Raw genomic sequence first — 14,999 nt, forward strand, 5'->3', positions numbered from 1 at the left:
GTGTCTACTTCTTTCTTGTTGCTTATTTATCTAATGTAGGAGATAATAGCTAACAATCCAAACAAACTGATTAAAACAAGTCACAGATGCCATCCCTATCAACATTACTTTCGGGAACAGGAATGTTTTAATTCTGTTTGTGGCCACCTTCAACAACATGTTGGGCAACAACTCTGAAATATTTAATTTCTAAATGCTAAAGGTGTATTTCTTTCAAACTCTTAATTTAAAGAAATCTCTCAAAAAATGGTCATTTTCAAAATCATAAAGTAAAAGAGCTGGGTCTAATTCTAGAGCCCATATTGCCTTGCCTTAGAAAGGTGAAGACTTATTCAGGGCTGTAACATGAAGGGGCCTGCTTGTTGGGGTTTCTTTCCCACGCGGTACCCCATAGCCAGCAAGCCCCAAGAAAAATCACACAGAGATCTCTATAAGTTATAAAGCTGATTGGCCCATTAGCTCAGGCTACTTATTAGTTCTTGTAGCTTATATTAACCCATTATTCTGATCTATTTTTGCCATTTGGCTCAGTACCTTTTTCAGCTGGCAGGTCACATCCTGCTTTCTAGGTGGTCTGCGCAGGACTGGGAGGAATCCGCTTCCTCATTCCCAGAATACTCCTGTTCTCATTGCATCTTTTCTACTTCCTGTCTGGTTTTCCCTCCTATCTTCCTGCCTGGCCAATCAGCATTTATTTAAAACATGATTGTCAGAATATAGACAGTTCTCCCACACCACAGGGCTTTGGTTACTGCTTTCATTCTGCTGGCATAGTGGCCTGTTAAGAGCATTTAAAAGTACCTCTAGGAGTAGAGTCCTACAGGAAAAGAGTGATTTCTCTGTATGGCTGTGACAGAATGTAGGGGCAAGTGTTGACCAGACAGTTACATCAATCATTGCCTCACATAACTGAGTGTCTTATTATGGGCATAGTTATCCTTTCTACTTTGTTCACATATCATTACTCTAAAAACATAGAAGAATAAATAGTACTTAACACATTAAGTTTTGGTTTTCTATAAACTGTTCTCTAAATTTCAAATTTAACCATCGGACAATGTAAAGCCTTGATTCAATTCTGTTACCTGAAGGCAAAATCCTGCATGAAGAAATGTCTGCCTGAAACACCTTTTCACTACATTCAACAAGTATGCTACATTTATAAACCTTTCATGAATTTGAATACATCTCTTCTTCTGTTCAAGGAAAAATGCTTCCACATCCACTTATTAACACTAGCAATCTAGAAAAATTCTTTCAGTTCTTCACACTCTGCTGGTAGCCTGTATCAGAGGCGCTGTTACAGGGAAAGACTCAACAAGAGCTGATAACTAGCTGGATAAGGGGAGCAAAGACAAAACGAGGGCACAAACCTGCCACTTGGGTGACAGAAATGCCAAGAGGGATAGAACACAGAGGGAACGGACACAGAGGACACAGAATTAACTTGCTGTGTTATTTAACTTGCGGCAGCTAAACCAGAGCTGAAAACACCAGCCTCACCCTTGTCTTTCAGACATTGCTGTTACTTTCCACCTCATCTCATATTCTGGCTTATAAAGAATTGTTAGCTTCAACTAAATGCATGTTCTTTTCTTGGAAGAATGTTCTGGCAATTGCTAACTGTGGAAAATATAGCCCTTCCCAACTATGTAAGCATGTGATTTGTTCACATGGATATATACACCATTTTACCATTTTCAAATGGGATGAGAGAAAATATGAATAAAAATAAATGAAAAGGAGAAAATATATCTGCATAAATTGGCAACCAGCTCCAAGCTGCTCTTCTAACCTCAAAGGGGCTTGAGAGTGCCGTAGGGTGAGCCACACTATGGAAGAACCAGATGAACTATGTGAAAAGCCAGGATTTCTCCAGAAGTTAAGGTCATTGAAAGTTCAGTTCCAGTGAAAAAATAAAAAGGTCTGGCCTGTAGTTTGGCTAGTAAAATAGTTGGTCTAGTTCTCCTATATAATTAAATTTTTGTTGTTTGTTTTGTAAACATACAAAAAAACCCAGGATGACTGTGTTTTTGTGGCAGTTCTTTGATGAGTCTCTAAAGGAACATTTAGAGGTTTTTCTCTTGGGTCATAGGGAGGATGCAGAGTCCTACTGAGTAGTTGTGATTATGGAGTGTGTGGTGTTTTGAAAATGGCAATTATACTTTTCTTTTGGCCCAAAGCTTGGATTTTAGAGAACCACTGAAGAATGTTGCTTTAAAGTAAGGACCTCAGCACTAGGGGGAAAAAAGGTCATGCCCAGGGAGTGCCACTCAAGTACTATAATCTGTTGTGCAAATTTGTAGGGTTCTGTCCTGTGCTTAGAATCACAAGTAGAGATCAGAAGTTCCTTACAGAGTTTTGATCTCAACTTTCCCTGAATTGTATTTAAGAACCAGCAGAAGGCTGAGTATAAAACCATCAGGTAAACTTTGGCTGAGCTAGAGAGAAAGCTTAGGAAATTTGACCTTTCTATGTAGTAGCTCTTTAATTATGAATAAACCATCTAACTTCTGTGTACTGCAGTCATTACATTGAGAGAACCATGATGAACATAATACTCACACATAGGATTTTTATTTAAAATTAAATGAGTTAACATCAAATATTATTAGAGTAATTGGATAGACACACATTTTCACTGTGGCTTTGGAATGAAACTACAGTACACAATTAGAACTTCATGTGTTGCATGTAGTTCATTCTTCCACTTACTCATTTTAAGATAAAGTTCTAACTGAGGTAAACAATTTTAGATTTTAACACCAAGCGTTTGATATTAGCAAGTGTCTACTTGAGATTGCCTGTTTACTTTGAATTACCCACAAAGAGTTCCTTGCATCTGGTTTCACCTATACCAGAAGCAACTGAGTTGAGAATCTGTTAGCATTAAAATTATTTTGTTTGAAATCATGGTGGAGAGGATCATTCTACCTAGATCCCTGTGTCTAGACAGGAATGGAAAACCCTTTGACATCTTGGTTAAGTTGTTTTTAGCATATAGAATAGATCTTGCTTGTGGGGTTCAAGGGCCTATTGATTGCCTGAAAAATACTTTGTAAATACAATGAGGCGTTCTTGTTTATGAATTCTGGGACAAGACAGTACACAGATTTTATATAGTTTCTGAAATATAAAAGGCCCATTAAGCAACTTTTAGTTGAGTAACTCTTCTCGCTGTACTTCCAGCTTTCAAAACTCTGCAGAGACTGAAATCAACCTAGCTGCACTCTAGCTGAGGAGGGTAAAGATGGGCAGCAATGCTAAAAATACACCAGTGTTGCAAAAAAACTTGTTTGACAGGGAGTGACAATGAAGGGAGAATTGAAGAGAAAAGAAGACACAAGTGGTACTCCGAAAAGGGAAAAAAAAAACCCAGTGAGTCCACTGGGTGAAACAGTGCTAATTTCATATTATTCCAATGGCTTCATCTTAGTTTCTATTAAGAAGCTGCACAGTCAGGGTGGATCAGCTAAATATGTGAAGCTGAAATGGAAACCACCTTCCCTGTCAGCTAGTATTTGTGCTGCTCTTTGTCCATGTTGGTCATGATAGTCACGCTTAAGGGACTGCAACAAGAGAGGCCAGAGGACCCAGAAGTGATGCCCGTCTGCCATCACCAGCACCAAGATGGAGAAGAAAAAATTAGGAATGATAGTTTCACTTATTTATGATTTCTTTGCCTTCCTAACATGGATAATGGAAAGGTGATTGTCAAAGCACTTTTCTGTTTTCTTCTTTTAAGTATAAAGGATGTTAGTATACCTCACCGACTTGCTGTATTTATTCTTTCTTGAGTTTACTGCTCTCAGCATTCTGACAAGCTCCAAAAATAATGACCAGTGCTGTGTGTTGTTAAATGTTCAGTCAGACAGATAGATACAGATGGATGAGTGCTGAGCTGCACAAAGGCAAGTCAGCATTATTTAATCAATGTTTGTTTGATCCGTGTAAAACAAGTATAAATGTAAGCTGCGTCCCATCTGTCCTATCATCCATGTGAAGCCAACCTCATTTTTAAAACTTGATTTCTTATGTAATTGTCCCGGAATGACACAGGATGATAAGTTGGAAGGTGAAGGATGGTTGTATTTAGATGTGCTTCCTGTCTTGGGCTTCTTCACTCTGCAATGGCATTCTGGACAGTTAGACAGCCTTGTGCTTTAGTAACTACCTGCCAGTATTTAGCAGTGAGCTTTTAATTCCCTGGCTTGCATTTGAAACTATCTGAGTCACTCCTGTGGACTTAACTAGGTTACTAACAGCATTTAGCACACTGCCTGTCCGAGAAGGCCTTCCACAGTCAGATTGGTGACACAGGCTTTCCTTCTACTTCATGCGCCAAATGAGGTGCGGGTGGAGGGGAACCATCTCCTGACAAGAAAATGGAATTAGACTGTTGTGAAGCCTAATGACCAAGTATCCATTACAAGTCTCTTGTCAGTTCTAGGTTTCCTTTTCATAGACTATATTCCATGTGTGCCATACAGCTTGTTCCTTCACTAGCAATGTTTTCAACTCTTCAATTAAGCAATTAAGCCTGAATGTAGTTTTGAAATCATTGTTGAGGTACCTTCAAAATGCATTTTATATCCACATAGTACATACTGTAGATTGTTCCTGCTTAAAGTATGATATTAAAACATGTTGACAATTTGAAAATATAAGAAAAAGAATGTAGGGTAAAAAGGGACCTACATAGATGATGCATAGAAACAATAGTATAAGCAGAAAAATAATCCAATCTTTCTGAAGGGAGAAAGTTGTTTTTCTGACTCTGATGGTGAGTACTGGCTTCTCTTCTTCATTGTCCCTCTCAGCTGTTTGGATTGTACAAATTGCCCTGTCAGTCACTATGATATGTTATAAAGAAACATAAGATGTGAGCATACAGGTGGAGAATCAGAAGCAGAGCCTGTGCACAGCAGGCCTGGGAAAGGTCAGTCAATGGAAAGTGTGTGTGCACAGGAAGTCTGGGAAAATGTGTGTGCTGATCCAGGAGGAAAGGTTGGGAGAGAGTGTGTGCCTACTGTGTATGTGTGTGAGGGTCCAGCAAGAGAGACCAAGAAGAGTATTCCATGCAAATTATGTTCACAGCACCGGAATGTAAATTGTGCTAAAATAAACTTATAAACTACAACAGCAGCGAAGGAAATAGAAAAGTAAGATATAGCCCTGCTGTTCAAATAGTAACAGAACTTCTGTGTTGATGCTTTTCATTTGCATCAATATTGGTGATTGTTAATGTCTCTTATTATTCACACACACATACACACACACACCACTATGGTCAGTATATATGTAGATTATGTTATTGTTCAGCTTCACAGCTGAAATCATCCTTATTGAGCATGGCTTTAGAATTTCTTTTTAATTTTGTCCATTCCTTGTGATAAATGCCTTAATCCATTTTTCAGTATTCACCTTTTGTGTGCATTGTTTGTCTTTTACAGTCGATTGACCCCGGCCAGCAGTTCACATGGGAACACTCAAACTTAGAAGTAAACAAACCAAAGAACAGATATGCAAATGTCATTGCATATGATCACTCTAGGGTTCTCTTATCAGCAATAGAAGGTAAGAAAATGCATATATTATTCAAATTGCTGTTTTCTGGGTTTTAGATATTTGCATGGGAAAGTAATATTGCCTGGATTGTTAGCCGTCTATGAAAACATTTGCCTCAAACCCAGGCACAGTTTATTGGTAGCAGAAACAGATTAGCATTGCTACCAAGACAAGCATCCCTCCATGTAGGTGGTAATATACTGATGTTTTGATGTGGGAAGCAATACTCAACTTACCTATGATTATTGATAGTTATGAGCAAACTGGTGATTTTCAGAAGGTATGTCCACTAGTCACTTGTTTAAAAAGTAAGTAAACGGTGTCTGTAAATAAATCTGGACATGCTTACTGGAGCCAAGGTGGACTTGGAGCACCTTGGAAACATGGAGGGTATCAAATCTGGGATCTGCTTTGTAGTCTCTCTCTCCCACTTGCAGTCTGTAGTGCATTCCAGGAGGGATGATGAACGAAGAGGGTTGCTCCTCAGCCGACCCAGGAGGGTGGTTTCTGCTTTCCTCCTTCCAATAATCAATCCCTGTATGTGCCACACTAAAACATCTGGGAGTTCATTCCTCACAATCAGAATTTCAGGAGTCCTTTAGCTTATAGAAAATCATTAGATTGAAAGACCTTAGAGAATATTTTTTTTCCTGCCACCTAATCCTTTTCACATGTCATAGCAGGCAACCTGAGCCACCACCTGTCACATACCACATTTGTCACCAGTGACTCTTCATGCTCAAAGGCTCTCTCCTTAATCTCTTGCAGTTGCTTTTAGAAATCATTGAATAGTGCTGGCTTCGCATCAGTTCTTTCAGGAATCCACAGTGCAAACAGTCTCATCTACAGGGATTCAAGTACATATAGTTTTTCGTTTCCTGCTTTTAAAAATCTATAGTAGCATCCACCTTATCTCATAGCTCTTAGCTTGAAAGCCATCTTGGTTTAAGACAATTGTTTTAGCAGGAAAAGCCATTTGCCAAGGACCTGAGTTCAATCCCAGGATTCACATAGTAGAAGGATGCAAGTTGACTTCGAACTTCCACAACAGTATGCTGCATACCTGGATGGGCACACATATAAGTCAAATACGAATTTAAAATGTTAAAGAAATTTGGTAAGCATAAAAGGCAAACTTGGGAGTAAAAGAATTTTTTTTTAGTCGTTTGCTAAGCATGTACCTGCACCCTGCTTTTTGGCTCAAAATGGCCTTCAGTGGAATTGATGGGCCATAAAATTGTGTCATATTAGTCTTGATGTTGGAAAATATTGTAATGTCTCTTACTGGTAGCCAATACAGTAGTGTCCAGATGTCAATTTTATTCCATCCTGATAACACTGATTAATTTTATCGAGACTCACCAGTTCCAGTTGGGGCAGGGTTAGGTCGCTTTGGTAACTGCTTCTAAGTCTTGTTGATAAATTCAAGCAAGTGTTTGCGGATGGCTTTACATTTTAGCTTACACCTCCATTTTAAAATGTAACAAATAGTATTTCCTTGTCTATAAAATCTTTATCACAATAAATTAGGGAGCAAAACTAAGTCACAGAGGAACTAAATCTTTCTTTAATCGGTCAAGCTAATGTGGAAGTAACTAAAAATATCAGCAAGAGAATCTGGAAAGCTGCCTGCCAGCTTTTGCTTTCCTCAGTACCAAATAATTGTGTTTTTGATATGTTGCCATAATTTTCCTTGGCCTATTATTTCTCACATCTTTACAAAGGGTGTTGAGATGGTGGTGGCGGACTCTGGTGAGTTTATTATGACAGTTGGAAACTTATGTCCACTTTATTCTTAGGCCATTTTTACAGTGCAGAAGCAGAGGCACTTGACTCAGATTAAAACCTGCCTTTTTATAACTCTGTGCCCACAGATATGCCCTAAATCTAGAGCTGACCTAGAAAGCAAAGTCTCCCAGTGTTCTGTTATGCAAAAGGTTAGAAGAATTTAATTAAAATTTATGGGCTCAGTGGAGAGCTTTAATCTAGATTACAACCAGGAACATCATTTTATCTCAGACCAAGCCCTTCTAACCTGGAAGTACTCTGTGTGACAGCCGTTCATTCTGTATCAGTCTTAGAGAGGAGGTACTGTACATGAGAACTGCACAGCCAGTCACTAACTGGCTCCTTGGCAGGTAACTTCGATAACACAGGGTCAAATGAAAAGGGGAACTGATATTAGCCCTATGTATAAAAGCTACTGTGCTCTACCTCTTTTGGCTAACTGGGGTGATTGTGGTTGAGGGTTTAATATGATGGATTTTTAATCCTTTGTCTGGTAGTGTTAGCTACTCTTTATCATATTACTTTGAAGACTATCTGACAAACATTAGAGAAGAAACAGAAATGGATGCAATGGCTTACATTGTCTTTATCTTAGCTAACAGTGTGAACAGTTACCCTCTTTCCATTGAGATTATGAAAAGAGGTAAGTTGATGGGCATCAGGACCCTGTATAGCTCCAGCCTGCTTCCTAAGCTGCTGGGAAGTGGTGATGTTCTTCACATGCCCAGATCACTCATTATCCTGTACCGAGGAAAGCCAGAACAAATCCAGAGGGTCCAAATACAGACAGTTGTCAGTTATTGCACATCTGGCAAAATAGGTGGCGAAACACAAGGGAATTTTTGACAAGTCCAATTGCCACTTTGATAAGCTCCACTTAAGCAGTTGGTATGAGAAAATTGTGGTTCCTGAACCAGGGATGTAACAGAGACTAGTTTAATGACTTAAGTTAGTTATTCTCAAATAAAGACCAAACTGAAGGCCTTTGTTATCAGGGAGGGAGGCATTGGAGACAAGGTTTCTTTGTGTAGCCTTGGCTGTCCTGGAATTAGCTTTGTAGACTAGGCTGGCCTCAAACTCACAGATACCTGCCTGTCTCTGCCTCCTGAGTGCTGGGATTAAAGGTATGTGCCACTACTGCCTGGCTGAAGCTCATTCTTATGTGCATTTAACCATAATATAAAATAATCTGTTAGCTCATGCAGTGTGTAAAATGTTCAGAACCTATACTTTCATTGAGGCAGAGACAGAGAAAGATGAAGAACAAGATTCTGACTTTGAGGCATTAGTTGTTTCTATATCTAGGTAATCTTGGCTCCTCTGAGAGCAGCTTTCACAATTACAGCCTCTCTTTCCTGGCTCCTGAGATCACAGCAGCTATTATGTTAACTCTATCTTACAGACTATGCGATGCTATTACAACTATCTCACCTGGTATTTACTAGTATGCACTAATTAGGAGAAAACAGAGCAGACAGAGGATAGCCTACATCCTATAGAACCCAGCTCTGCTCATTCCTCCAGCTGCCTCAGGTCACCAATGGTACTCTCCTCTGTAAAGGGTATGACTGCTAAAGCCTGGACTTATCTTTATGCCCTCAGGTTTTTTTTTTATTATTTAAGACTGTGATTAGGAATTACTTAAGCACTGTATTTCTAAGTTCATTTCCCAGGTTATGCTATAACTAACCTGAAACTGTGGCCCAGCATTAGAATCCTCACATCAGTCATAGTCTTATAGAAGTACAGCCAAGTGTACCGGTATCTAACTGATTCTGTGGGCGATTTTTGCCTGGGTGCATTTTAATGTACCTTCAGGTTTGTTATAATAAAATGTAGGAGTAGCAGTTTATGCATGTTTCTATTACAATGGCTTATAGTTAGCAAGAGTTGTTCGCTACTATCCTAGGTAAAACCCAGCTTCCGTTCTGAAACATGATTCATCTTCACTAGCATTTAGTGCTAACTTTTCATCAGAAGTATTATATTTAATATATTACTTTAAGAACCATATTGGCAAACACTTTTTTAAAAAGCTGATGCCAAAGCCTAAATATAATATAATATTTAAATGCTACTTTTTAGTGCAGTAGCAACAATTAGGACTTAGAGTGGGCCTGATTATCTAAGTGTTTACTATATGGTAGACACCATACCCCGATTTTAACTGTATTATCTATACTGAAAAGCTTGTTATCTAATTTCCAGAAGAGAAAATGGGAACATTAAAATACAAATATTGAGATGAGAGCCAGTTCAGTGAGTAATGTGCTTGTCACACAAACATGAAGATTTGAGCATTAATTCACAGAACCAACAAAAAACGATTTTCAGCTCATGTCTCTAATCTCAGAGCTCCCATGGAAAGACAGGAGGCAGAGACAGGAGGTCCTCTAGGAATGGATGGCCTTGTGGAATGGCCTATGTAGTGTATTGGCAAACAAGCACCCCTGCCCCCCAAAAGGTAGAAGGTGAAGAGTGATACTTGTGGTCATCCTCTGACCTGTACACATGCACAGTGACACATGCACACCTGCCCTGTCTCTCTCTCACACACACCCGAATTGTCTCTCACATATGCCAATGCAAGCACATCATACTCATAGACATAAATATGTACTATTCACAAAAGTGCAGTTTGGAAAAGCTGAGAGCTCTTTATGTATTAATAGTGAGAAGTGGTAAAGTCAAAATGCTAATGTCATGTCAGCTGAACATGAAGCTGATATTCTCCCCAGTGTCCCATGTGGAACTGCATTGCTTTTGCCCTTGTGATAGTTGTAACTGTGAGCACAGCTTCTCATTTAAAATCCATTAAGTTTGGGCTGAAATGACTGTTCAGAAGTTTGAATACTTATGCTGCAACCTGGGAGCTGGAGGTTTCTAGTTCACTTTTTAGGCTCCAGGAAAAGAGAATTTTTCCAAATAAAAAACATGTTGTGAATGCTTTTTGAGTGTGTTTTGTTATTAGCTTAAAGTTTCTTTTAAGATCTATTGGGAAGAACTTTGAATAAAGGACTGGGGTTGAAAAGTAAGTCGCAGTTAACAAAGCCATGTGATCTTGACAGGCTGCTTCTCGCGGTCAACAGGGAGTCTTTGGGAGAGCAGAGTCCGTTGCTGATTTGATGTGTACAGGAAGTCTACCTGAAACAAAGAATGTCCACAAAGTGTATTTCCACACTCATCTGTGTGGGTTTCTGGGCACCCAAGTCCTTATAATCTCATTTTCCCTTTTAGTAATCTTGACATAATGTGTTTGGTTCTCTTTCTTCAGACGAGATCTGAAGACAAGGGTTTATATGACTCTACTGTTGTCTCTAAAATTCTGAAGATTATTCTAAATTTTGAGATCAAAAGATACTGGATAGGCAAATAAATACTAAATCTTGAACATTACTATATTAGCTCCTTCAAAAAGACAGACATTCTTAAGCAAGAGAGTTTATGATATTCTTAGCACAGGCATGTGTATAACCCTTTCATCAAAGCAGATCTAAAAGGTTTCGTTTGTGACATACATATGAATATTCTTCAACACTAATGCTTATAAAACTGATTTTTAAAGTTTATTAAAATGTGAACATGTGTCTAAATCTGTTTATGGTATTGCAATAATTTCACACATGGGTAATATGTAAACACTAGATGTGCATTTCTGGAATCTGAAAAGTCCAAGATAAAGTTACCAGCAGGTTCGATATCTGCTGAGGATATCTGGGTCATCACTATCCCAAACAATGTCACTGCTTCAGGTTGAAGGGATGTTTCCTCAGTGGTGGGAGGGCTGGAAAAGAACTGTAAACTTGATCTTCAAAGATCCTAATTTCTTATTGGAGGACTCTGTTTCATGATTTTATCACTTCCAGAGATCCCTGCCTATCAATATCTCTATTATGTTTCAGTATGTAACTTGGCAGGGGATTGCAATACCCATAAAAATTTGTTTTTATTTTCTTATGGGAGGAGCTTATATTTAAAGTTTTGAAACAAATATTTATAATTGCTTCCTTTCATTATTACCTTCTTTAACTAGCTCATGATGCAACCTGAAACATCTTTCTTACTAATGCATCATAGACTTTTCTTGGTTCTGAGGAGCTTACTGAGAGAAGTCACTCACTAAATATTGGTTTCCTTGACAATTTAGTGATTCTATTACTGCTACCTACTACCTAGAATGAGTAGAAAGTGTAAGTGAAGTAATGCAGTTAAAGCCCTAGAATGCCTGTCAACCAGGAAATGCCCCGTAAACACTGGACACTACTATCATTACTGCTATATGTTTTACTGCTCTTGTACACAAGTTTTTTTTTTCTCAAAAATTTTTGAAATGATCTATGGAAAAGTTAGCGATATTCAAATGAGAAAGCTGCATGTGTTTAGAGTTGTTTATAAAGCAAAAGAAAATATTAGCACTTGATAAATGAAAACCAGACCGTAATAAAATTACATATTTCAACAAGAGAAACATGTTTCCTTTATATGTGAATTCAGAATATATCTTCTAGTGTTAGATTTGCATAATAGAAACAGTTAAAAATCTTAGTGTAAATAGCATAGATGATAGATGATGGTGATAACATTGTGATTATTTATGAGATGGCAACTCACAGCTTTAGTAAGTGAATAGCACACAAATTCACCACTTCTGAGATAAATGCAACTAAAAACAGTTAATGAAAACCAGAGGTAGTTTTCCGTAATGTTGATTTTTCCGCTCACCACAATGAGAAGCACTGCTCCAGTCCTGGTGAGGCCTTTCTTCTGTGGTTAATCCTGTACCAAGTTAACCCCACAGCAATCACTGAAGATTACTGTCCACACATGTGTGAGTGTTCGCCAGTTTCATACCATGGCCCTGCTGTGACATAGCTTCTTCTGTTTTTTTCAGCCCATGTATAGAAAGTTGATGCATAGTCTATAAGGAAAAACGTGAAAATGTTTTTATTTTACTTTTTATTGCATTATATTTTCAATTTTTCATATGCTATATTTTTATCATGTTCATTGCCTCCCAAAGGCCACCCAGTTCACCCCCACCAAACTTCATGTTGTTCTTCTGTCTCAGAAAAAAATAATAAACAATGAGAAATGGAAAACGCTGTGGGTGGTATCGAGTAATGAAGACTGACAGGGAGGGGGGGGATTACAGTGGGCCTCCTGGTGAAGAAGGGAGGGAGAGCTCTGATAGTCTACTTGCTTCCTCGCCAAGTGTGACAGTGGCTGTGGGTCCCTGGGAAAGAGCAGTTCTTCAGGTTGGCTGGAGTCTTAAATGAATGGAGGTCAGCTATGAGGAAGCCCCAAGTGGATAGAGTGGGACTGACATCGCAATATTTTTAAAAACCGGGAAAGTAAATTAATACAACTCCAACATTTTCTAAAGGAATTTTAAATGTAGTGAATATGAATAAATGATACTCTGACTTCAAATAATTAAAAGCATTTTTTCCACAAAAGACTAACTTCAAAGGTTACATGTATTCTTTCTCTTATCAACTCAATAAATATTCCTTCCCTAATTTCTGGTTCTTTCTTTACTTGCAAATAATCTGTGGGCACCTTGTGTGGGGATTACCTAGCTCTTAAATTCTATTTACAAAAACAGTACAAGCAGCTGGGGAGATGGCTCCATGCTTTAGAGAATGCTCTGCTCTTGCAGAGGACCTGAGTTGTGTTCTCAGCACCCATGTGGATGCGCTCACAACTGTCTGCCTGTAACTCCAGACCCAGGGAATCTGAAGCCCCTAACTTCACAGGGTGCTCATATGCACATCATTAAAAAAAAAGTAAATCAAAGCACAAAGATTTTATTAGACAATATACCTCATTTTTCTGGAAACCAAGGTTTATTTATTTATTTATTTTTGAGTTCCATCCAATTATTTGTTGAGCTGATCTCATTTGTCTTACAGTGTCCACAACATCAATCATTGATGCAGGCAGACAGCACAGTTCCTGTAACACTTCCAGGCTTTCGCATTTCAAGTTAATTATGTACAATAGTGACACAGTTTAATCCTTTTCTTGTTTATTTTTTAAATACAGAAAGCTCTTTTTTTTTTTATTTTTGAGCAGCAATAAAGACACATACTTTAATTTGTCCCAACTAGCAAGCAAGATGGGAATTTTAGCCTTAGAAACCTGAAGGAATTTCACAATTTCAGGCTTATTAAAGACCATCTAATTACAGCTGCTTGGATGGCAACTTTCCCCTACCTGGGACGGAGCCACAAGCATAAAGATGTGTTATTACCCAACTCCTGTTTCAATTGATAAGCCAGAGAAGAGAAAATAAATTTTTAACTGATGGTTGCTTGTGGTGTTTGTTTGCTTTGTTTACGTTTTTACTAAGGAAGCCAATCAAATATTTAGTAAGAAAACCCTGGATATGAGTTTGTCTTCTGTCAGCAGTGTCATATTTGATTATGGGATGTTCATTACTTTTACAGTATGCGGAGACAGAATTTGTTAATGAATTCACACTTCAGTATTCTGAATATATAGGGAGCTGTGTCTCCTGTGAATTTTTTTGATGTTAGAATTGGGGCATGAGATATAGATTTCTGAGAAGTTACTAAAAAAAATTTATTTCTCTATTAACTATTTTTAGTGTAGAATTTGAAAGGAAAATCAGGAATTGGAATTACTTTTCATCAATACAGAAAATGGAATAGGTTTATTTCATTTACTTATTGCATCAATTACAATACTCAATGGCATTTTGGAAACTGTGCATGCATTCTTTCATTTTATTCTTATAAAGTGTTGGCTTGATGACATTGTAACAATAATATTCCCATAATATCAATGAAAATGGACGATCTTAGTGGTTTTTATACACGTCTCCTACAGGCTACCCCATGCTATGTTCTGATTATCTCATTACTAGATGAAGCTTTTGAATAATCACATCCTTATGAATATAAGCCATGTCTGCAAGACTATACATTGCAGTGACCTGAGAGTTGCCCCCAGGCAAAATGATCCCTAACAAATGAGTTTCTTCAAGTACAGGAATTGATAGCCTCCCCCAAGCTGTGTGGTTGTTCTTGCTGTGAATGTATAGCCACGTTGGCTCTCCAGCTCCTTTTCTGGGCCCATTTTCAAAGCTACCCTTCTCCAGCAGTCCAGAGGGCAGAAGGTCAGGCAGAGGAGGGAACAACGTGGTGAGGAGACCCTGACTCACAGGGACTTTTATATGTTACTCACTTGTCAGCTCTGAGGTGATGGACTGCAGTGACCACACAGCAAAGAATGCATTTGAAAACCAATTCTGAATTTTGCAAAAGTGAGGAGGATAATTCAGAGCTACATCAAGAAATTCAGGGACACCATGTCTTGGGAGGGAATTGTTGTTTCTCTTGTGTGTTGCAAGGGAACTTCTTCATTGTAGCAGCTCTGATGCAGCTAGGAGTAGTGTCATGGCTCAAGGCAAAGAAAATAACCCTGCGTCCTTCAAAATTAAATAAGTTTACTTGTTACTTAGTGTTTATTGTTATATTTCTGGTCCAAGTGTTGTCAGCAAAGTAAACTTTCTGTGTATTCTATCATGCAGAAATTTCTTTTTTTTTTTTATTTTTTTTTAATTTATTTATTTATTTATTAAACATTTCTGTCTCTTCCCCACCGCCGCGTCCCCTTTC

General features: G+C 38.3%; 1 protein-coding gene across 8 annotated transcripts in view; it reads left to right on the forward strand.

The window, feature by feature from the left end:
- Ptprd (protein tyrosine phosphatase receptor type D) overlaps positions 1–14,999 on the forward strand; it is a 470,962-nt gene that overhangs the window by 389,553 nt on the left and 66,410 nt on the right. For all 8 annotated transcript variants that reach the window (XM_050123920.1, XM_050123912.1, XM_050123917.1 and 5 more), the window contains one exon: positions 5,454–5,577. In XM_050123920.1, coding sequence (XP_049979877.1) covers positions 5,454–5,577 — 124 coding nt within the window. The remainder of the gene's footprint in view (positions 1–5,453; positions 5,578–14,999) is intronic.

This window comes from Alexandromys fortis, unplaced genomic scaffold (assembly GCF_014885135.2).
Source record: "Alexandromys fortis isolate MF-2015 unplaced genomic scaffold, M_Fortis_MF-2015_v1.1 scaffold_166, whole genome shotgun sequence".
Lineage (NCBI taxonomy): Eukaryota > Metazoa > Chordata > Mammalia > Rodentia > Cricetidae > Alexandromys > Alexandromys fortis.